Consider the following 23,921-nt stretch of genomic DNA (forward strand, 5'->3'; position numbering starts at 1 on the left):
CTATAAAGAAAAATTTACTTGGAACGATTAGTTTAATGAGTTAACTAATGTTATCAGAGAACCTATGGTAAGGTAATAGTAACACGAGGATCCTTCATAGGTCTACGAAATAAAAGCTAATGTACGCTCCGACTGTTACAGAAAAATATAATATAAAAACATGCAAAAACTGTACGTGAAAAATAACATACCATGTCCTACATTTAATCGTTGTTTACATCGAAAATTTAACTTGCCGAACATTTTAGCACACAAAGTATAAAGTTGAGTATTGTAATTGCTTGCTCTATGATAATTAGTACATTTTGATCGGTTTGAATTCTTCAACGATCTAGTTTGCTTTTAATTCCATGAACTATCGGCTAAATCATAGATTAGGTCGCTTCAATTTGTCTCCCGTGGGAACGAATGCGTAGATTACAACAAGCTGTGTATTCACCATTCCTTTTATGATATTAACGCCAATGGTTTAAACATACAAATCTAATAAACGAGTGTAATGATTTCCTTATTGGTAATCGATTAGCTCATGTGTAATCGATTAGCTCATTTGTAATCGATTAGCTCATTTGTAATCAATTAGCTCATTTGTAATCGATTATCTCCTATATTTAGATGTATGAGACGGTCTTTATTTCATAAATCAATGACATCATTAAATCTACATCAATTCAGCGTCGTTTTCCAGATTCCAATGATGGACCCCTTCCTCCCCCCCCCCCCCGTTCCTTCCTATGCAGCTCACATATCTGTATTTCTTCAAAACTTAAGTCTGTCCCTTTTTTAAATATAGGCATCTATATTATAGCTGTTTACAATTTATAGAGTGGTCGTTGGGAACATGTTTGGAAATTACGTTGAAGTACGTTTTGCTTTGTGTTATGAGTAAAGCTTGGTTCCCACTTTGAAGAAAACGCAATGACGTAACCAACCGCACCGCAAGTAGTTTGCCCAATTACGACGCGATGGACTGTTCGTGATGTCGTTGCGTTTAGCCTAGGTTTAGCCTAGTACAGTGTATGCAATGACAACGACGTTTATTAGCAACATTTATTTTAATAAACATAATATTAATAGCAAAAATGCAATAAATAGGAAAATAGATCTTATATCTATAAACATTATTTTAAACTAATACAGTAATATGCCTACAATTTACACTTGTATAAGCGCTTTTCCTTGTGTTGGTTTGTGACTCTTCATCACTCGATTTACCCAAGGTACTAATTTGGGTACGTGTGCGTAGTATGCGTATTGTCCTGAAATTGCGCACCCTTTTCCAGCACTCACGATACCAACTTGCACCCATCGTTTTTTACCGTTATACATGACGTTGCGCATAAGCGGACCGCCTGAATCACCGAAACATGTGTCCTTTGCCTTTTTGTTGAAGCCTGCGCAGAACATAGTGTTGGTGAATTGCGTTACGTCCTCGTTTACTCGTCTTAGACTTGCTATACACACGTTTCGCGGTCTAATAGGTATTGTCAACTGTTGAAGATCGTCTTTGTAGAATATGAGTTCACTATTGTTCCAGTGAACCGGTAGGTGATGACCCCAACCAACTACAGTCGCCATGGTACCAACTTCAACCAAACCATCTGAAAAAGAAAAGTTATTTTGTCATTAATATCATTAATTGATTTATTTTCTGTTTTGTCCTATTTACATAGAATGGGGTATTAATGATTTGAAGAGTTAGTACTTTAGTATCCTTTTCACATCCCCGTTTTTCTTATAAAGCGTGGTTCCCACTAGAACGCAACGCAGCGACGTATTGACGCAAATTGATGTATTGCGTAATCACAAGTGGGAACCGACGACGCAACAGTGCTGCAAAAATCGCAGGTTTGATTTCACGCAGGCGGAGGCAAACAATTAATTATTGAAATGCATTGGCTTTATGTTGCGTTACGTTGCGTCGCAAGTGGGGACCAAGCTTTATGAAAGGGCACATTTTATAAATCGGTTGTTACAGTAAGACTGAGTTGGGAATTTGAAAATATGATTTGTACCTTGGTTACTGGATTCTGATTCTGGTTCTGGTGGCAGGCAGATTGAGTGAATAAATCGATTGAGTGCAACATCTCGCTTAAGATGCATTACCGCAATATCGTAATCAAAGCCTCGGAAATCATGCTGCTTCGGTAGATACAATGCGTCAATCAAAAACACCTGCTCTCTATTTGTACCCCTGTCCCCAGTACGATTCGTTGTACCTAAAGACAGATATATGTATTATGCTATTTATGTCCACTTGAGCGTACAGTAGAACCTCACCTCGAGCGTACTACAACCTCAACTCGAGCGTACTATAACCTCACCTCGAGCGTACTACAATCTTACCTCGAGCGTACTATAACCTCACCTCGAGCGTACTACAACCTCAACTCGAGCGTACAACAACCTAAACTCAAGCTTACTACAACCTTAACTCGAGCGTACTATCCTCACCTCGAGCGTACTACAACCTCAACTCGTGTGCGTACTACAACCTAAACTCGAGCGTACTACAACCTAAACTCGAGCTTACTACAACCTTAACTCCAGCGTACTAGAACCTAAACTCAGGCGTACTACAACTTCAATTCGAGATTACTACAACCATAACTCGAGCGTACTACAACCTGAACTCGAACGTACTACAACCTCAACTCGAGCGTGCTACAAACTCAATTCGAGCGTACAACAAACTCAACTTAAACGTACTTCAACCGCAACTCACGGATGTACTGCAACTTCAATTCACAGACGTACTACAACCTGCAGTTGAAAAGTTTTTTCGAGAATCGAATACACTTTTTCGATGTTGTAGCATCGTTTGCTGTAGTATACTCACCTAATCGAACTTGTATCTTTGTGACGTCTTCATTGTGACCAAAGCAATGGCCAGCAGACATTACCCAGTCGTTGTCAATTAAACTACCTCCACAGAAGAAATGCCACTGAAGAAAAAATGTAGAGATGTAAGATAGTGTATACAGGATATAGAAATTTCAATATAAGTTCACGTTTTAATACATAGAATATTATATTTTATATTATAGACTTTAATCAAAAGTTTATATTCTGCTATCCAGTAGAGGGCGATATTGTTTTTTTTCCCTAAAATATGCTGCGTATCAAATAAATGAGAACTAAATCTTGGTTTCCACTAGCAACGCAACCTACGCAACGTAAAAAATGCCCTTCCAATAATTGTGTTTGCCCTCGCCTGCGTGAAATCAAACCTACGATGTTTTCAGCACTATTGCGTCGTCGGTTCCCTCTTGTGATTACGCAATACAGCACTTTGCGTCGATACGTTCTAGTTTGAACCACGCTTAATAGTGGTGTCTCATGAACGTGGATATACCAAAACATGGGTTCTCCATTAAGCGTAGTTCCCACTAGCGACCCAACGTAACCTACGCAACGTAAGAAAATGCCATTTTAATAATTGTGTTTGTGAGAACCACGCTTTACTTGTTACTTAAAGCGTGGTTCCCACTAGCGACGCAACGCAAGAACGTAACGCAACGCAAGTGAATTGACCAATCACAAGCGATGGCTTATTCGCTTGTGATTGCTAACTTTCTATAATTTCGCTTTGTCATTGGTTAAAACGCTTGCGTTGCGTTTACGTCCTTGCGTTACGTTCTAGTGGTAACCAAGCTTAACTAAGCATACAAGTTACCCTTTTGCGTTCATCTTGCCAATATATACCAGCTTGCCACGGCCAGGCTCCCCGATTCGCATCAAATCCTCCTATTATTCTACCCGTTAGTCCGTGCACACTAGTATCTCCTGCCAGGCCACAATCTCTGTATTTGCTTGTTTTCTCTGAAAATACAAAATGTTTAGGAAAATTAATATATAGCGAAAACCAACGACGCAATAGTGCTGCAAACACCGCATGTTTGATTTCACGCAGGCGGGGGCAAACACAATTATTAGAAAGGCATTTGCTTAGATTGCGTTACGTTGCGTCGCTAGTGGGAACCAAGCTTTACCATGAACATTAGATAGGTACACTTGACATAATTCACATGCCCATACAATACATTGGAGAGTGATACAATTGTGTTTTTGTCTGTGGATTTAAATATTGACCTTAAGTAGAACATGTTTGAGATGTTATATCCAAAGACGGAAAATAGATTGTTTAGACCGTCAAAATGACATGGGCATGACCATGGTTGCTGGTTATATTAATATTATTAAGTTTAGTGTTAAGATTAGGATTCATTTCATCAGTACTCAGCAATATACGGCATGACTCGTTGGATTTCGCCTTATAACGTACCTGATGTGCATGTTGGTTTAGAAACTGACCATTGTCCGTACCAACATATAGCAGATTCTTCGCCCTGCATTTGCCATTCAGCAAAGCATCCAAATGTCACCATCGAACCATGGAGAAAGAAGTCTTCCTCTTGGTAATCTTTTATATATAATCCCATAGACAGAACTGGTACGTCACATGATTCTTTGAAACGAGAAGATAAATATGTAAACATGTTTAAAGTTAAAAGAAAAAATAAACAGATATGCCAACATTGTTTCTGCTCAAATTAAGAAAGCAAAACGAGTAATCATTTGTTATCTTAAACTCTGTCTACACTATCAAACTAGTTTTACGAAAAAAGTGTGATGTGCACAAATATGGTAGTGATATGCCCAAATATGGTAGTGATATGATATAATGTCCATATATGGGCACATCACATTTTTTTGTCACATAAAATGTTTGATAGTGTAGAAAGAGCTTAACTGTACGTGTGGATTGATACACGCTAAGAAACCGAGCAGTGATTGGCAAAATTTAGAGAGTGACATGTTGAAGGAAATACAGATAACTCAAGATTTCAATAAGCTTTTGTGACGTCACAAATATATCGATTTCCCTGAAAATCAATAATAGAATGCTATTTGCAAATTCAAGACGATCACTTGGAAATGATGATTGTTTATTATGCGCAAACCACCTACATATAAAGCAATTAATGCACATAACAAATTCGTTGCAAGCATTTCGCCAAGAAACAAGTGTAGGCCTATAAAAAGTAATTTTAACAATCTTAAACTTACTTTCCCTACAGCCTGGATCAGAGGGATACCATACCCCATCCAGGCAGCGAATGTCGCCCTCTTCGGTTTTCTCCGCAAACGGCATACATTCGTATTCTACGAAGGTACCAGTTGGTATTATGTCGCCATGGTTACCAAGCAAGGTACCAGACCAAATAAATGGGGCTTGACATCCTCCTGTTAACAGGAAAATATTGACATTTTATGTTTTTAAAAAGTAAGATTTTTTTACGATGGAAATACACCGTAATACATTAATGAAAACGTCCGACTCAGGGATGAGAGAGATGAGCAAAGACTATCACGGATGAGCGCTCACTGGCTAAACCCAGGGGTAGGGGCCGAGCTTATGAGGCCGCCCTGAGCAGTGCCCAGAGGGGGAAAATAGGCTTTAGCGTTGGAGTGCCATATAAGCGTGGTTCCCACTAGAGAACGCAACGCAGCGACGTATCGACGACGCAATAGTGCTGCAAACATCGCAGGTTTGATTTTACGCAGGCGGGGGCCGGGCAAACACAATTATTAGAAGTACATTTTCTTACGTTGCGTAGATTGCGTTACGTTGCGTCGCTAGTGGGAACCACGCTTTAGGGTTCCTAAACAAGGGGCCTCAGGTCTCTACGTTACGCCACTGTTCTAGATAGGTTATTCTAGGTTCTAGGCGACGATTATCTAATGATGATAATAATTCTGATTTGTTTTACATATTTAGCATACCTGTAGGAGCTGACGTAGTGATATACATCGATGTGTTGTATGGTCTGCAGAAAGGAATGTAAGGAAGCCAGTCGCCTGCGACGCATTTCGTTGCACCGTCACCGTGCGTTAAAACGTACGTGAACTTGCAGTACGTCTGAACACCGGTACCATGAGTGTATTTTCCATCTTCCATCAAATCATGTGAGTAGACTGTAATTTCGTAATTGTTTAAATCCTCGTACAATGGCCAACAAGAATCTGAAAGAGATAAAGAATACAGTTATAGCATCAGACGGTATGGTCAAAATGGGTTTGTTATGGACAGATCAACTGCCGATTTGGCTCTGATTTATTATTTAACATACGTCCAACAGCGATATCGCCAATTACAGGATTGCCTTAAACAATATATGATGAGTTTGTGACAGTGGCTGTGTGTGAACTAGTACACCGGGGTAACCCTCTACTCGCCTCGAAAGATGTGCTGGGTTCTTTAGTGCACATGAGCTAGATGTGTACACTGGACCTACGGTTTATAGTCCTTATCCGATAAGAATTGTTCTACCACCAGAACCATGGAGAGAGTTCGAACTTTTGCCAATGTTATGGCAAGGTATTACGGTTCCACTCACTCACTCACGTCACTCAAAATATATATGGTTATGCTATTATAAAAGTAGGGGCGTGGATTTGTTTATAGTGTGTAGCTATGTTGACACGCAGATTTAAGTGTTCAGAACATAATTCAATTAAGCTGATCTTAATAACGTCCGACGTAAGTGCTCGTGTGATCGGCTAACTATCTTATGCATTATCATGTCGTTAACTCGATAGGATGCCGAGGTATTCGTTGAAAGTTTATACCACACAAGTTTGAACTCGCAGAAGCTAAACCGGTTGAAGCACTGCATTTAACTCCAGTAGAGAAAAGAGAAAATATTTCTTTGTTATGTATATACATTTATAAACAAATGTCATAACTTATTATTGCGTTCTCAAAAAATAACATGACATTGCGATATTATAATATTATAGATCATTAAATATGATTGTACAATACCTAAATGTTGGTATTCCAACCCCAAAGCATTACCCACGTTGTATAGTACCCTATAACACATATTTGACTACATCGGTGAATGCTACCCTTCTCACCTGCTACACATGTTGGATCCGCATTCGACCACTTTCCATTTCTACCACAGAGTATGGTACGGTTGCCTACTAATGAAAACCCAGACTTACAACCAAATGTTTTTCGAGTGCCTGGGACGAGTTGCCGCTGACTGTAAAATGCTCCGTCCAGTTCATACCGTATCCATCCATTTTGAAAAGCGCGGTTATCAAGACAGTATTTACGCCTACCTAAAAAAAAAAATAAATAAATAAACCGTTAGCATTAAGTACATTTATATTATGCCCTAACCATTTTATGTGTAGGTATTTGTGTTTATGAATATTCCTTCGCTACTCATCAGAGAGTTGTAGGCCTTACTCCCTGTAGGCCTACATACTGTACCATCCGACGGATGGGTCAATGAGGGTTAGCAGTCAAGAAGTCTATATTAACTCAAAGTCATTCTTATCTGTGTAATTTGAATCAAGAAGACAAACTTAATGTCTCATCTATGAAATTAATGACTTTTTAAAGCCTTGTTGTTTAGCATACAGTACAAGCTTGTTGAATGATGGTAGGCCGACAATTCGTAAAACACACAGTAATTAGCCCTCACGTTAACCACGTCCAATCCACCCATCGCCCTTTTATTCATATTAATATTATGGTAATTGAATACATGGGCCTAACAAAACGCCACTCATTCTCTGTAAATCAAATTAAACAATATTATTACGTTCTTATATTCAAAAGACGCCGACTCAAGGACAGATGTATTTGATCAATGTAATCTTTCCGTAAAGCGGTTCCCTGTTGTATCAAAATGGAATTAGTTTTGAATACAGATTAATGTGATCATTGTTCTCGAAAAAAAAAATGATTTTAATTCCATCTGTTGGTGCTTGATTTATCTTTCCACATCATAATGGAAAATTACATAGCTACTTTCAATTTAGGCATATATCTCTGACCGTCACGCGAAGTTTTATCCCGTGTCTGGAACACCATTTTAAGAGAAAGTTAGTTACACATGGTCCAAATTCATATGAGTTCCAATGGCGGATTCAGGATTGTAGAATTATGTGGGACAGGGCCTAATGGTAAAATGAATTTCTGATGCCCTATCATTTAGGCCTACATTTTGAGATTTCCTCCCACCCTCTTGTATCCGTCTATGGTATCACACATGTGTATGGTATGCCAACAGACTACAGTACAAAAATATCGGAAAATATCTTCCACTCCACTGTAGAATCGGTTTAGGACCTAGGTTAAGTTTAGGTCACATAGTGAAGTGTATGCATGTTTTTACTTGAATTTTATGACACTAGATGGACATTGCTGTACAATACTGTTAAGGTATTAACCACTTTTGATCGCAATTTGAATCGCAAATTTCTTACTGTGTGAGTGTTGGTACTGTTAGATATAATATAAACAAATATACAAATAAACTTTATTACTGTGAGTGTGGGTAGGCCCTACTGTTAGATTATAAACATATAATATACAAATAAATAAACGTTATTACTGACAGTTGCTTCTCAACGTTTGTATTAATTAATAATTTAAAAATATATAAACGTCGTAGTGGTGTATCGTTACATGTACTTTACTATTTCAATCGACTATGACAGTGAGAGTTTTAACAAAGTATTAAATCGTAAATGTTTTACTGTATTTAGTGGTATATTATTTATAGGCCTATAAAACATTAAAAACAATATTTCGTTACTGAGTGGATAAGAATATATTTTAAAATGTTTCCTCTTTTTACCTATCTTCTTCCCCCATCCCTCAACCCTTAGGCCTAATGTTACATACAAAACACAAATATCTTCCACTCGCTTCGCTCGCGTACCATCTAGGTCGTGCCCACAGATGGTTCTCGAATACACAGTATTTCCAGCGAGAAAAAATGGAGATTTCAAATGTACGTACTGCAGGACTATAATACATTGTCGTTTAAAGAAACGAATAAATATACACAATGATTTATGTAGTCAACCAAAATTAGCACCCTGGGAATTACTTCCGAGAGAGAGAGAGAAACAAAATGAGTCAAATTTTTTTATTTGGACTCATTTAAACAAACCCAATTTGTGTTTTGTATGTAACATTAGGCCTAAGGGTTGAGGGATGGGGGAAGAAGATAGGTAAAAGGAGGAAACATTTTAAAATATATTCTTATCCACTCAGTAACGAAATATTGTTTTTAATGTTTTATAGGCCTATAAATAATATACCACTAAATACAGTAAAACATTTACGATTTAATACTTTGTTAAAACTCTCACTGTCATAGTCGATTGAAATAGTAAAGTACATGTAACGATACACCACTACGACATTTATATATTTTTAAATTATTAATTAATACAAACGTTGAGAAGCAACTGTCAGTAATAATGTTTATTTATTTGTATATTATATGTTTATAATCTAACAGTAGGGCCTACCCACACTCACAGTAATAAAGTTTATTTGTATATTTGTTTATATTATATCTAACAGTACCAACACTCACACAGTAAGAAATTTGCGATTCAAATTGCGATCAAAAGTGGTTAATACCTTAACAGTATTGTACAGCATTGCAATACTATTTATGTTTATTCTCCAAGGGGGCCCATAAATCTAAATCTATACCTGTATGGTTAAACCAAATAATTTGGAATGTTCCATTCATCACAAATCAATACATTTGTAAAAACGTATATTACATGTATCAAAATAGAATTTTTTAAAGAAAATTGGCCTGTCTTCAACATTATGATGCTGTACTCGAACTGTTCAACCGGTTTTCAGCTATTAAAAACAATTATCGTAGGAGGAGATAGGAAAATGCGAAGTGTCCTCGTATTATTGTGTGCGGGTATTTTTCAAATTGACATCCATTAGACAGTGTATACCACGATCGGAAAACACCCCTATTTGGGGAAAATCGTTGAACCTAAATTCGTTTTAATCGTCAATAACTAATTATCGAACTCAATTTAATTAGTAAACAGGGTTACATCAGGTGGTTAAAATCAGTACCGAAAGTACGAACCAACTTTATATACCATCGAGTAAACATTCTAGAAGTAACGCGCGATTTACCGAATTTTGCCCTTACGTAAATTTATATATAGATTCCAGTCTTCCAAAAAAGCGTTATGTCTGCAATTCACATATTTGTCATAATAGGAGTATATCTTTTCACATAGTTTTGAATAAAGCTGTAGCTATAAGGCGGAGAAATAAGTGGGTGTATACAACTTCAGGGTGGGCGGGAAATGTTACCTTTAGTTAATGTTCTTAAGAATAAGCTTTATGGAGGTTGGAGTTGGGTGTTCCTGCCCACTCCGCCCACTGAGGTGAAGGTCCTGGCTTTCCAGGAAAAACACATTTTACACTTGTGAGATCCCTCTATTCAATCTAGTAATACAGTAAAACCCCTTCTTTGGAACCTATCAAATCAAGGGGACATTTCCCGTAAAGCCAACGAGGGTCGATATAATACTACGACCAATCCCTATTCAGGGGACACTCCTATACCGAGGTACACTTTCCGTAAAACTCCCCACACTTTCCCGTGAACGAATGAGTGAATAGTTAATGTAAACCCAGGGGACATCCCTATCAATGCGATTTGTTGGATCCCGAAAGGTGTTCACTTAACAGAGATATGTAGCTGTATTTAAGTTTAGCAGATATTAGAGAATTCTATAGCACTAACCACTAGAAAGACTGAATCATTTAGAGTTAATCCAGCAAGATAGTGCCACCATTCATGTTGTGTAATCCACAGAATAGTGAAAGGATATAATTGGATAATAGGACATTTTTGTTAATCCTTGAAGGATGTCATTTTCCTGGAACTGTTTCGTCATGTTTTAAAGCAATTGTCACCCTCAGATCTAAAACTCTACCATCTCGCTTTCGTCGAACTACTACTACTGCAAATAACAGCACAGAGCATTCATTAATTTCCTTGGGGCGTAGCCATTGATGGCGTGGTCCGGTACAGCCTTGGTGGGCGTGGTCAGGAATAGCTCCAACTTAAAATGTAAGGTGTACTTTAAAGGGTCATGAGGGTTCGAATCAACCAAATTTTCTGTCAGTGTAAATTAAATATGTATAGACTGTTTTAATCTGTCAAATTAGTAATACTGTATAATTCACGTTTCGTTAATTATGAATAAACTAATGGGCCATGTCAACATTACTCAAGTAATGTAAAGTCTATGAGTTACTACAGTACCGGTAACTATACAATTAGTTTTATTTTATGCAAATGTTTTTACCAATATTTGTAAGGGTAATTACACACACTGTTTAATACAGCGATTAATATACTTCTACATTGAAACAAGCTAAACTCATACGTTATTACTGTAAAAATATAGTAACCGCAGTAGGATAATTTTGACATGATCAATTCCAAACAATGAAACTTTACTCACCACCATTTAAACTTGAATTTGAACCAGTGCCCACTTGAGTTTGAAGAAATATGGAAATGACGGCCACGACAATCGAATAGTTATATAAAGTCATCCTGGACTCATTAAATATTCCCCAATTAACAACTGACGTATTTATTAATACAAATCATGAAAAAACACGTAAATATTGCGTAAATGTTATGAGTTGATAGACCTTTTAACAGATAAACACAATCCCATAGTATTTCTCTCAGTCTTCAACCGTTCAACAGTGGAGACGTTGAACTACAAAGTAGGCATACTGACAATTAGCTTACATTCGGGTAAGCAACAGGATGCGGTTGCTATTAAAGCGTCTTATAAGTCACACAAATATCCTCCTAAGCCCTGTTAACGTATTCCGTCGTGAACCCAGCACAAATAATACTCGTCTATGTAAGTCCAGGTAGAATTGGTAGAGTAGGCTTGATATTGAATAATGTTATCTTCTCTACGCCTGTTTACAAATGGTTAAATCCACTTTAACGATTGTGTAGGCCTATTATGATCCGGGAAACAGGTGCCTGTAAATCTTGCCTGGCCCTAGTCGACTTGTCATTAATTTGACAGATCCGAATGAATCGGTAGTTATGACTAATTTGCCGGTTTAGGGTTAAACCATTTTAGCACTAGGGATGCCCGTTTGAGAAGTCCTATGGATTTCCGCAACAAGACAACAACATTAAGCGAGAATTAGTAACATGACAAACATGAATATTTTGTTTTATATTCAGTCATTGCACAATATGGAATGCTTAATCATCTTATCAACTTCAAATTTACATTAAATAATATTTAAATTAATACCTTACATTCACATAACAAATGTTTTGAAACTAACACCCTTCTTATCTATATAAAAATATGGAATGGAAAGTAATTGTAAAATTAAACAAAATTCTTTCTTAAACTTAACATTATTAGCACAATTTTAATAATGCGTTATTACAAACAATTTAAATGAAATTTTAATATAGTAATAATAATACGATTAATTAAAATTTAACCTAATTACTGAATGTACGAAGTAGGCTGAATGGTAAAATAATCGATGGAACATTAAAAACTAGAACATAACCTTAGTTACCATTTATACGTTAATCTTAATTTTGCAAAGAAATAATATTAATAAATATAAGTAGTAAATCAATGAGTCTACTGTAAATAGTGAAATTTAAAACACAACTTGCAAGTGCGAATTCAAATTCTCTGAACCCATTATATATATTTGTTTAATTTTAAATTATAGTTACCCTGCGCTAATGCAGTGGAATTGACTTACCACAAGCGACGACTCTTAAGAAACCAATTGAGTCAGTGGTTGTGATTGGTCAATAACTTACATTGGCGCAGACGCAAACAAATGAGTACAACTAATATGAAGGGATATGAATGGTACTAAAGTTTTGTAAACGTTAGGCCTAATTGTTTGTATGTTTTTCAACAAGAAGATATCATGCACCTGATTTAGATTTAGTGAGGTAGGTTAATTTGGAATATAATTTTGATTCAAAACACTAAATGCATTCTTATATTTAAAGAGAATAGGAAGAGATAGTTATAAAAGAGTATGTTAGATCATTATTATAATTTAGTATAACCATTCACTATTATAATCACAATGAAGATTCAATTATAAAAGTACTGTGAATATGCATGTGTTTTCCTGATTGTTCGACCTAATACAATTCGAAATATTAAAACTGTTATTTTATTAGTAAAACATTGATAATCATTTTAAAATATTGTATTTCTTACATTTAACAAAACCATAAGTTTTTTTTTCATATTTAAATTAAAATATAGTATTTAGTTACATAACATTAATGTTTCTAGTTTTCCTAATAGGGACTATATTGCATACACAGGCATGAAACAATGTTTCCTTATGCTCATACGCACCAATGTTGTGATAGATATCTCTCCGCGTCCCTAAAAACCGAATATTCTCTTACTTCCCTTTAAAAACATTTTCATTGAACTTTGACATCATATTACCCGGAGGTCTGTAATTGCCCACTATTATTACCTTGCCTTCTTTAGTAATAGCTTTGCCGATTCCGAACTCTTTTGATCCCTTCCACACAACTTGCGTGAAATGTCCTGCAAGGAAATACGTAATTAAAAGCATTGAAAAATGACGTCAGCTCTTATAACCTATTATTATAAGTGACGTTACGTTCATTGTTGTGAATGAACGATTTGAAATGTTTAAGCGTATAGCATTTCGAACTCTGCAGTTTAAAAAAAAAAACATTTAGTTTCCGTTTTAGCTTTACTTTAATTTAAAAAGTTTGGAAACTTTGTTTAACGTAGGTGGCGCCATTTTATTTGCACCAGATCAGCATAACAACACATAGGCAATTCATGGGGTCTGTTATATTATAAGAGTATGAGTGATTTTGGGATTCAGGTTTTCGGGTGGTCGGTATTGTTGGGAAACTCCATTGTCAATAGTCAAACTATCACAGTATTTGTTTATACCTACCTGTACCCGGCTGAAACTGCTTACTAAAGTCGTGCTTACTGACTTCACTATACCACATGTCAGTAGCTTCCTTGCCTGTATCAATTATAAAACATGATTAAAGATAAACATTGACGTAAACTTAATGTTAAATTTTGTAATAAATATATAATATATATATATAAATTGGAAAATTGTTTAATGTGATCTGTGACCTATGCCTGATGTATTTAACTGAGTACAAACATTAGCAGTACTATTTCTCTTTCAACAAACTAAATTTAAACAAACCTGAAAAACTAGTGCTGGCGGATGAATAATGCATTGCAATATTTTCCCCAGTATCCGAGCTGTCGCGATGCTCAAATAGTCCTTTCGTAGCCAAATGCTCGGCCCACTCTTGTGCCATCTTCGTTAGTTCGGACGATTCTTTTAGAGCCGGTGCCTTGTGGGTGGATCGATATGCATTGTGGGAATTCAATGCATCTTTTCTGAAGGTTTTCAAATCGTCAGGTACCGCTTTGAAGTCTTTAGCTTGCATCTGTAGAAGAATATTGCAGAAATGTGTTATTGCTTTGTGATTGTGACAACATTGCTTACACATTAAGGCACACCTTATTGGCCGTAGTCTCGTTTCACAATAAGTTATTAGCTGTCCCCTGAATAGGGGTCTCTCAAAGTAGGGGATCAATTAGGACCATCACAAATGTGTCGAGTTTATGGGAAATTGAACTAATAGGCCTACAATTGAAAAGAGTAAGCCCGCCAACACACTTTGCCCAAACATTTATATGAAAAAAATACGAAAACATTCTAAATTACAACGCAAATTATAATATCATTCATTGTATAAGGAATAATCAAATGAAGGTGTGATAGGCCCAATAATCATCAAAGCGCATCGTACTTTTATATTTATAACATGACATTAACGCCTAGTCACAATAAATGTTAATTAACCATAACGAAGAGAAACCGGACAATGTACAAAGACCGAAGACGAGCAGACTACAAAATATATCCATTCTGTGACGATTTCCCGCGTATTTTTTTACAGTACGTTGAAGTGATACAAAAACGTAATCTCTATTTAGATACTTACGTTTGGTGAAATTTGACAAACAGATTAATACGAATGATGATGCACCGTTTGTTTACAACGACCAGTCGTCTGCTTTAATGCTATCTTATGCGTATTAATGGCTCTGCGCATGTGCAACAGTAAGACGATTTGATAGCAAGGCCTTAATATTGATTTTATCATTAATTGTATTCTGCTGTCCCAATTATATTTGAATGTACATAATTACATTAGAATTCACGCGGAGAAGTTGTGCATTAGCGCATGCGCGTAACATGCTCAATGTGGATCTGAGGTTGACGTATTGTTGATACTCAAATGATCGCAAACAATGTTTTCTCATCACTCTAGCGCATACGCGTAACATGCTCAATGTGGATTTGAGGTTGACGTATTGTTGATACTCAAATGATTTTCCATCCCTAGAGAAATCATTGTTACCTTTTGAAAATTGTTTTTAAAAACGTGTTTACCTCGAGCGCAGAGTAAATAAATAAAGCATTATGCCGGCCAATTGGTAAAATTAAAGGTTTATATAATTGTTAACTTTCGATAATGGGACATTAGTGTTGTTAGAAATAAGAAAAGGTGCTCATTGAAAATAAAGTCTAACATACCCATTACACTGCCGATTGTCGATACTGTATCTAAATGTGTCCAGTATCATAGGAAAAACCACGATACGGCCTCATGTTTTTCACATGTATCGCCTAGAGACCGTAACCTAACATTACATGATATAGGCACATTAAATACACATGAGATGCTGTAATAATTACCTTGCAATCATCCACAGGTTTCACTATTTTAACCTCTTTAACACCTTCTGGTTTTGGCGGTACGTAGCCATCAGTTCGATTGAAAACGTTGTCTGGAAACTGGCCGATGTAGTTGCCTGCTGGTTCGTATGACGCAACCACTACGACGCGCTTGTCTTTGGTGATTGCCTTACCGATACCAAACTGCGTCGAGTTTTTCCAAACCATTTGTGAGAAATGGCCTAATAAGTAAAATGTGTAAATTTATAAGTATCTTGGTTATTTTGATTTTTGCTGAGGTTGTGGTTTGGTCAGTTTGTGGTCTGGATAAAATGGACAGTCCACTAATCTGTTGTCAGGTAGTGTATTTGGTTGATACGTTTGTTGTGTGATTGTTGCTTGATTTCAGGACGTTATAAATGTTTCTGTAGGCCTACTGATTTTCAATTACTGTTTGGTATATTAAGATAAAGCCAAACGTACCTGTTCCTTGTGAGAAAGCGGGCTTTTTAAAGTCGTAATTTCTAAGTTCACTATACCAATGGTCAGACGCCTCTTTACCTGTGGAATATAAATGAACCATACAGTTTCGTTAATGATAAATGCACACACCAGTGCATTATATCCATGATTGCAACATACTGGTCTGTTAATACTATTAATGTTATTAATAATACAATTTCTCTCTTTTGTTTGTTGAACTTTATCATAATACCATATTGTGATGACGGTAGTTACTTTTCTTTATGCATAATTCATTTATAATGATGTTGTAATGTATGCAGAAGTATACACGTGTTTCCATCGTCCATTGCTGGTACCAGTGAATATGTGAATGCTATGCATAGTATAGGCCTACACATAGGTTTTTGTATTTCATAAAGGCCTAAATACTATATTTATGAAATAATATTGTAAAATAATGTAATGTTTTAAAATAAAGTACCAGAATATTCTGTAGATTCCGATGAGTAATGCATTGCGATATTTTCACCATACTTTCGTTGGTCACTATGTTCAAACTTTCCAGTCTTGGCTAAATGCTCAGCCCACTTCTGTGAGTGCTTGTTCAACTCGTCACTGGCTTTCAGCTTAGGAACACCGTGTTTTACTCGGTACTCATTGTGAGTTTCCAGCGCGTCTTGCTGGAACTCCTTGATGTCGGATTTCGACAACGAATCACCCTTTCGAAACAATCCCTTTAAAATATGATAAACGGATAGTTATAATCACAATGTTATATGTGTTTATCGGATATACCAAATACTTAGAACGAACGAACGATTTCCAGGCAGTATAAATGGAAGGAAAATAAAATATAGGTCACGAAATGTCGCTGTTTACGAAACAAGTGGATAAGGGTTGATATCTTTCTAAAACTAATACTACCTGGATGAATGAGAATATTCATATCCGTATAATCAACAAGAAAACATTTATTATTAATAAAGTATACCTTCTTTTCTTTATCATCGTCTTTACTTGGCTTGTGTCCCTCTGGAAAGACGTTTTTGTCGAAGTCCCCACTCATGTTACCTGGTGGTTTATAGTTAGCTACGAAGATAACTTTGCCGTCTTTGGTGATGGCTTTGCCAACGCCGAGTTCTTTAGAACCTTTCCAAACAACTTGGGTAAAGTGACCTAAAATAAACACGTAATTTAAATTTAAATAGCAGGAATGTAAGTTGATTGTACATAAAAACGTAATTATTTATTATCAAAGTTGCCCGAAGTAAAACACTTTTTAGATATTGACATCGTAAAAGTTGACACAATGTCAATGTAACCCAAGCCGTTTTGTGAAACTATTGTTCATCTCTGAGCAATTTAAAAATAGAATACGTTTTTATTGGGAACAGTCTTTATTTGTTTTAGGAAAAAAAATAATCATATATTCTCCAAAAGGGTCGTATGAGTCGTAATAGTGCTTACATTGATCATTGATACACATGAAACTATAAAAGTAAACAATTATTCGATAGTAAACAGAAGAAGTAAATTGTTTCCCTCTCGAATCTTGCCATTATACAATTGTTGTTTGTGTTATTACTTATGAATATTAAAGTACCTATTCCGGACTTGAACCTTGGATCACAGAAATCGTATTTGCTAACTTCACTGTACCATTGGTTTGTAGCTTCTGTGCCTAATGAATGAGCAAAAAAACCAAATTATCAATATTGATAAATAAAAAGAAAAACAACCGTTTCGTGAGGAACTTATTGCTATTCGTACCGTAATATTCATTTATAGTTGGTCAGTTTAGCCAGGAAAGAGTGAAATTACACTCTTACTTTCACTCTTCTCTGGTTTAGCAACAATATATATCTTCTTTACTTATGCACAATATGGCGTAATAATGATTATTTAGTATATTCCAGTATATCAATGACACGGATAATTAATTATGGATCATGTAATTGCTCGATCAAGTCAAGGGCATATTCTTTATAAAATTTAATTACATACTTGTTAATTGTTATTAACAATTAATCTGTAATTGATTAGTACAGTAGTTCTAAATAGGCCCATCGCTCTTAAAAACCTGAACATTTCGATAGGTGCTGTCCTAAAGCAGTGTGGCAAACGATGCTACGAGAAACAATACTGTCCATTGAATGCTTTCAAGTGGAAATTGGATTTAAGATCAATACATACTATTTAGAATCACCAAAGCGTACTAAATCGTTTGGACAGGGAAAAGCGAAAGGTTTAACACATGGTTTAGTGCAAATCGTTGTTCAAACGACGTCTGCTGTAAGAAGCATATACCCCTACAAAAGTGGGTTATTGCAGAAACATATATTCCTGAGTATTATAGGTACTCGAGCACATTTAGTTTTTGTTTGTTTTGTTTGTTTTTATTGATAGTTAATTGAATTCTGGATAGGCCTACCTTCTGAATGATGCTTATTGACAGCAGGAAAAACTCCCACTCCTTTTTTTGTTAAAGTAGGCCTACATACATACAAAGAGGCCTTACCTGAATATTCGGTAGTAGCAGACGAATAGTGCATCCCTACATTTTCTCCGTATTCGTGATTGTTACTGTGTTCCAGATGTCCGGTTTTCGCCAACTTCTCAGCGTGCCTTTGTGCATCTTTACACACTTCGTCGGAAAGCTTCAGCGGTGGAACACCATGCTTCTCGCGGTGTTTGTTATGGGCCGCTAGCATCTCTTTCTGAAATTTCTTAACATCTGATTTAGAAATGTCTGTCGAGTTTGCATCATTCTCCTTCTTCTTGAACAGCCCCAACTGAGAAGTGATAGCATAGTTATAATAACTCATATTGACTTGATTATTGTAGTGCCTTTCTGTGTAGTAGTATCGATATTGCGGTACATATTTAACAAAATGTATTATTAAGGTTTACAGCTAGGCCTTTCGAAACCACGTAAACCGAAACAATGTAGCGTTCTCAGTAGGCCTATAAACTAACTCTGATGAGGTAAACAATAGACTTATTCTATTTCAGATTATCTGGTTATGATGCAAGACTCCGAAATAATCCCTTTGGTTGTTTTATATGCTAATAAATAAACTCAGTTCAAATGTATTTGTATTGTATTTCGATTAGTAGTAGCCGCCTCACACACATCGACATTTGAACTTCCGTTTTGTAGCCTTAACCTTGATAATTACGTCGTGTTTTTTGAGGAAATGAAATCATAGCAATTGTTAGGCCTAGCGGTAAAATCACTTTACAATTACGGTATTGTGAATAAGTTCCTTTGTAATATTCAGCACATTTTTTAAAAGGTCGCGCTCTTAGAACTACTACTTATCCCCGTGGGATCACTTTTAATTAATATTTATGTGGTCTAGATAAACATCATATAGAAATACTTTATCATTATTTTAATACCAGTTGACAAAATAAATGGTTATAAAGACGTTTTCTAGTTTAGAACTTCTCCAAAAAGTAATTGTGGCAAACTCGGACTTTGTAAAAACAAGGTTTGGTAACTTCTCCAAACATTGGCAACAACAAAACAAAAGTTTGCTCGTGTTAGTTTGTAGAACTTCTCCAAATCGGAGTTTGTAAACAAAAGTTTGATAGGCCTTAATTTGTCTAGTATAGAACTTTTCCAAACAAGGTCAAACTCGGAGTTTTCAGACACAAGTTTGGTAGAGATTTCTAGTCACAGATTTCAGTTGCAAAACTTAAAATTTAATGTTATACCATTTTCTTTGATTTCTGTTCATCATCACTGCTACTGGAAGAACTTCTTCGTGTACAGCTGTGCTTTGTCAAATCAACACTGCGACTTTTTTTAAGAGGCAGAACATTCTCTCTGAATTTACCTATCATATTTCCCGCTGGTCTGTAGTTCGCTACTGCTAAAACTTTACCACTTTTGGTAATCGCTTTACCGACGCCCAACTCTTTAGTTTCTGCCCATATAACTTGAGTAAAATGGCCTAGAAAAGAGATATAGTTTAGTTAGTATATTATTTAACAAGAACAGAACAAATCCTAATCCTCCCGGTGGTCTAATGGTTAAGAGATTTGCATTTTAAGCAAAAGGTTCCGAGTTCGAATCTTTTCTAATTTTTCTCATTCTCACATCTCTTTATCATTTCCATTAGATCGTATTATCCTATTTTGTTTATTATAATGATTATTATTTTAATTATATATTTATTGTCTGATCTTATCAGATTGACGGCTGTCACTATGTCTACTTACTGTAGCCATATCTTACAATAAATACTGTATAATACAGTAATGTATTGCTATGCTTATGTTATAGTTAATAAGATGTCGCCCTCTATAATCTACTGACGTACCTGTACCGGGTGTAAATCCACAACGATCAAAGTTATATTTTTCAATTTCACTGTACCATTGCTGAGTTGCTTCTCCACCTGTAAATCAAGAGAATAAGCGTTAAATACGTTCACACTGAACGTTGAACTACGTTCACACTGTCCGTTAGAGCTATGTTTACACTGTCCGTTGAGCTACGTTTACACTGTCCGTTGAGCTACGTTCACACTGTCCGTTGAGCTACGTTCACACTGACGTTGAACTAGGTTCACATTGACCTTTGAGCTACGTTCACACTGATGTTGAGCTACGTTCACACTGACATTACAAGATACAAGATACAAGATACAAGATAACTTTATTGTCAAAATTGTTAACAATTTTGAGATATGTTTTGTACCTGAGTAGAATAAATAATACGATGTGATAACTATATAAATAAATACAAATGATACAAGTGACTATCTTGAAAAGTTTTTGTTAAATAAATTGCATGCTATGTACATTGGTGAAAATCTGAAACGGTTTGTGGATATTTTTTCCTGTGTCAGTCTGACCCTTCCTGATCTACTTAAAATGATGTCTGAATGTAATGGGTGTGATGGGTCTTGCTTAATGGTGTCAAATTTCTTAAGTATGAATATATTAAACATTTCATCTAAAGATTTCACTTCTACACTGATAACTCTGCTGGCCTTGTTTACTAATCTCTGAATTTGACTTTTACTGTTTACATTGATATGAGAAAACCAAACAATAATACAATAAGAAATGATTGATTGAACAACAGAGGAATAAAACATATGAATGAGATGAGAACTAACATTAAACCGTTTCATTTTGTATATAAAGTTGACGTTGAGCTACGTTCACACTGACATTGAGCTACGTTCACACTGATGTTGAGCTACGTTCACACTGACGTTGAGCTACGTTCATACACTGACCGCTAATTTCGTTTAATATAGCCTAACTCTATCTACTGTACCTGAATAGTTTGTACTCTCAGAGGAAAAATGCATAGCAAGATTTTCTCCTAGGCCATCCCTTTTGCTATGTCTAAAGCTGTCAGTCTTTGCCAGTTGATCGGCGTAGGCCTGAGCGATCTTGTTCAAGTCGTCTGCCAGTTTCAGCTTAGGAGTTCCATGCGCTGCACGATAATCATTGTGCGCTTCTAGCGACTCTTTCTGGAACTTTTTCAAATCATCTTTCTTCGACATCGTTATTTTCTTTCTTTATCAAACTTTAAAATCTAAAAATAAAATAAGAAATCAAAATAAGTCTGCAATACCCTTTTTAATTTTAATTAACAAGCCATGCTGATTTTAACCTAAAATATCATTATTAAAATGTCACCGTCGTGTCGTCAACAACGAAAGGCTAAATAATGTACTTTGAACACTAACTAGTTAATGGTAGCCGTAGTTTTAAGCTATATAAAAGGGGGATCGAAGCTACGGAGAAGTGGATGATGAGTTGTGCTGTGTGGTGGAATTCCGAGCCTACCTGGCTCGAAAATGACGTGTTTATTGTATGATTGGATACCTACCACCAAATAATACAAGCATTTCCCCCCGTTTATTGCCTGTAACATTAATCATCTACAAATAAAACTGTATCAATATTTGTTCAGCAATTGAGATGTCGTATTGGTTTTACAACGGATTTACCAACGCCTACGTGTGATCTGTATCTACTAGGGTACATATTTATATAGACGGAACACAGATTCTTCTTCGTGTTAGTATTCCATTTTATTCTTCTTCATCCATGTCAAGAAGATCTGGAAGCGTATCGTACCGTAAAGCCCCCACCTTCCACCAAATATGAACCGAATATGATTGCGTTGCGTGCACGTGATTGCGTTACGTGCACGTGATTGTGTTGCGTGTACGTCCTTGCGTAGCGTGTACGTCCTTGCGTAGCGTATACGTCATTGCGTGGCGTACTTAAACAAAATTGTGATTCAGTTAGTCATAATCCACAATCAGGCTTGTTCGTTATTTGGTTAAATTTAATTAAATTAAACTCATTACTACAGTGATGTTTATGATCTTGTTTTGAATTAATTTAGTTTTGAACAAAAGATCGTGTTGTTTACAACTACCTTATTGGTTACCTTATGAGGTTTAAGTAATTGTCCGTAGAAATATAGCTACTTTCTATTTCCTTTTCAATGAATGCTAACAATTGACTGCTATTTCAATATTTGTTGATGGTCATAACCGCCGTAACAAGATGTACACTATTTAAACAGTCAAACAATATAGGCCTACAATTGTGTTATTTACATAACCTTTTACGAAAACACGATTTGAAGAAAATTTTAATCTGTACTATTCGTTATAGATTCAGAAATACCAAACATTATAATATAGTATATACAATAAAAAAATAATTAATAAAATAGAGAATTAAAAGTGTATTAATACTGATTGATTTTTTTCATTGATGTCCATAAGATTGGGTTTTTTTCTCAGTAATTTGACTTTGGATTTAGAGATATTATGTATACTATTATATAACTGAAATAATGTCATTGCACTCTATATAAAATAGATTGAATTATTAATACAGAATAATGCTCTTCTCTCTTACTCCTCCTTAGCAAAACAATAATATAGTAGAAATTGGTAGATAACACCGTGGTCCGGGCCGTTATTGCAGCGTTTTGCCAACGGCGTGTCAACACCACGATTATGGTTTGAGATGGCAAAATGAAAGCAATTGCATAACAAATCCATATAAAATGGATTGAATTACTATAATATGCTTTCTCTTACTCTTCCTTGACAAAACAGTTAAATAATTATACTTTACCGTGTTTGCAGAGAATCACTTATCGTAGATAAACCGCGATAGAAGCTTTTTGCCAACGCCGTGTGCATAAATAATAATCGTCAATCGTCAAGCACCATACGAATAAGATGTTGTATGGTTTGAGATGGCAAAATGAACGCAATTGAAAGCGAGATGCGTTGTTGTTTTACTAAACTGTTCTCCAAGGAACCCGCATAATGCATTGCTTTATGAGCAAAACAATTTGCATTGAAATTATGTTTAGAGATGCTTGAATATATAAAAATGGTAAAACGATGTTTTTGTTCGTTCTGCTTCATCGGTTTTAGTTGGTAATAAAGCGCGTCACACTTGAATGGTCTGCGTATACTTTTATTTGTACTATTAATATTATAATTATGACGTATTTGTTTTGTGAAATCAGATGGTGACTGTACATTGTGTAGACCACCTGTTAGGTTTTTATTTTTAACATTTTAACACTGTACAAAATGATATTATTATATTAATATTATTATTATAATTATCTGTTGTAGCTAATAAATTGAAAAGTATGTGAAGCGTTTAGACTCGACAAATACTGTTGTCAGAGAATCGATAGCAATTTCACTCTTCCCTGGTATTGTATATATTTTCAGTTAGATTCGAGCATTTGCGATTTGTTTAGAGGCGGATAAGCGGCAATCAC

The 23,921-nt window shown here is 35.7% G+C and overlaps 3 protein-coding genes across 4 annotated transcripts; all 3 read right to left on the bottom strand.

The window, feature by feature from the left end:
- Positions 1 to 733: 733 nt before the first annotated feature.
- LOC140047274 (prothrombin-like) lies at positions 734 to 12,088 on the bottom strand. Its single transcript, XM_072092190.1, has 9 exons — positions 11,335 to 12,088; positions 6,925 to 7,134; positions 5,788 to 6,027; positions 5,071 to 5,247; positions 4,286 to 4,468; positions 3,677 to 3,822; positions 2,840 to 2,945; positions 2,016 to 2,219; positions 734 to 1,601 (listed from the first exon to the last, which is right to left on the bottom strand). The coding sequence occupies exons 1-9, from the start codon at positions 11,426 to 11,428 to the stop codon at positions 1,156 to 1,158; spliced, it is 1,806 nt and encodes a 601-aa protein (XP_071948291.1). The 5' UTR covers positions 11,429 to 12,088; the 3' UTR covers positions 734 to 1,155.
- A 300-nt stretch (positions 12,089 to 12,388) lies between these two features.
- LOC140047276 (uncharacterized) lies at positions 12,389 to 19,867 on the bottom strand. 2 transcript variants are annotated; one of them, XM_072092192.1, is made up of 10 exons: positions 19,847 to 19,867; positions 18,645 to 18,918; positions 17,730 to 17,807; positions 17,118 to 17,302; positions 16,608 to 16,860; positions 16,145 to 16,222; positions 15,683 to 15,903; positions 14,114 to 14,363; positions 13,844 to 13,918; positions 12,389 to 13,458 (listed from the first exon to the last, which is right to left on the bottom strand). In XM_072092192.1, the coding sequence occupies exons 1-10, from the start codon at positions 19,847 to 19,849 to the stop codon at positions 13,307 to 13,309; spliced, it is 1,569 nt and encodes a 522-aa protein (XP_071948293.1). In that variant the 5' UTR covers positions 19,850 to 19,867; the 3' UTR covers positions 12,389 to 13,306. The 2 variants fall into 2 exon arrangements, with proteins under 2 accessions (XP_071948293.1, XP_071948292.1); XM_072092191.1 differs by lacking the exon at positions 19,847 to 19,867 and having other exon boundaries at positions 18,645 to 19,232.
- LOC140047773 (Golgi-associated plant pathogenesis-related protein 1-like) lies at positions 19,850 to 21,888 on the bottom strand (the record flags this gene model as incomplete). The annotated part of the gene is made up of 4 exons (XM_072092808.1): positions 21,841 to 21,888; positions 21,423 to 21,686; positions 20,455 to 20,532; positions 19,850 to 20,085 (listed from the first exon to the last, which is right to left on the bottom strand). Coding segments are annotated over exons 2-4 (546 nt in total), but the record flags the coding sequence as incomplete, so codon positions are not given.
- Between the last annotated feature and the right edge of the window lie 2,033 nt (positions 21,889 to 23,921).

Source organism: Antedon mediterranea, chromosome 4 (genome assembly GCF_964355755.1).
Source record: "Antedon mediterranea chromosome 4, ecAntMedi1.1, whole genome shotgun sequence".
Classification (NCBI taxonomy): Eukaryota; Metazoa; Echinodermata; class Crinoidea; order Comatulida; family Antedonidae; genus Antedon; species Antedon mediterranea.

What these genes read in the sequence shown, in the direction of transcription:
- LOC140047274 (XM_072092190.1), bottom strand. Translation starts at nt 11,428, where the DNA reads ATGACTTTATATAACTATTCGATTGTCGTGGCCGTCATTTCCATATTT. An exon ending in GGATCCAACATGTGTAGCAG is followed by an intron (nt 6,028 to 6,924) that starts GTGAGAAGGGTA and finishes TATCTCTTTCAG; the next exon opens with ATTCTTGTTGGCCATTGTAC. An exon ending in ATCAGAATCCAGTAACCAAG is followed by an intron (nt 1,602 to 2,015) that starts GTACAAATCATA and finishes TTTCTTTTTCAG; the next exon opens with ATGGTTTGGTTGAAGTTGGT.
- LOC140047276 (XM_072092191.1), bottom strand. Translation starts at nt 18,951, where the DNA reads ATGAGTTATTATAACTATGCTATCACTTCTCAGTTGGGGCTGTTCAAG. An exon ending in GGAATCTACAGAATATTCTG is followed by an intron (nt 16,223 to 16,607) that starts GTACTTTATTTT and finishes TATATTCCACAG; the next exon opens with GTAAAGAGGCGTCTGACCAT. An exon ending in AACCTGTGGATGATTGCAAG is followed by an intron (nt 14,364 to 15,682) that starts GTAATTATTACA and finishes ATTCTTCTACAG; the next exon opens with ATGCAAGCTAAAGACTTCAA.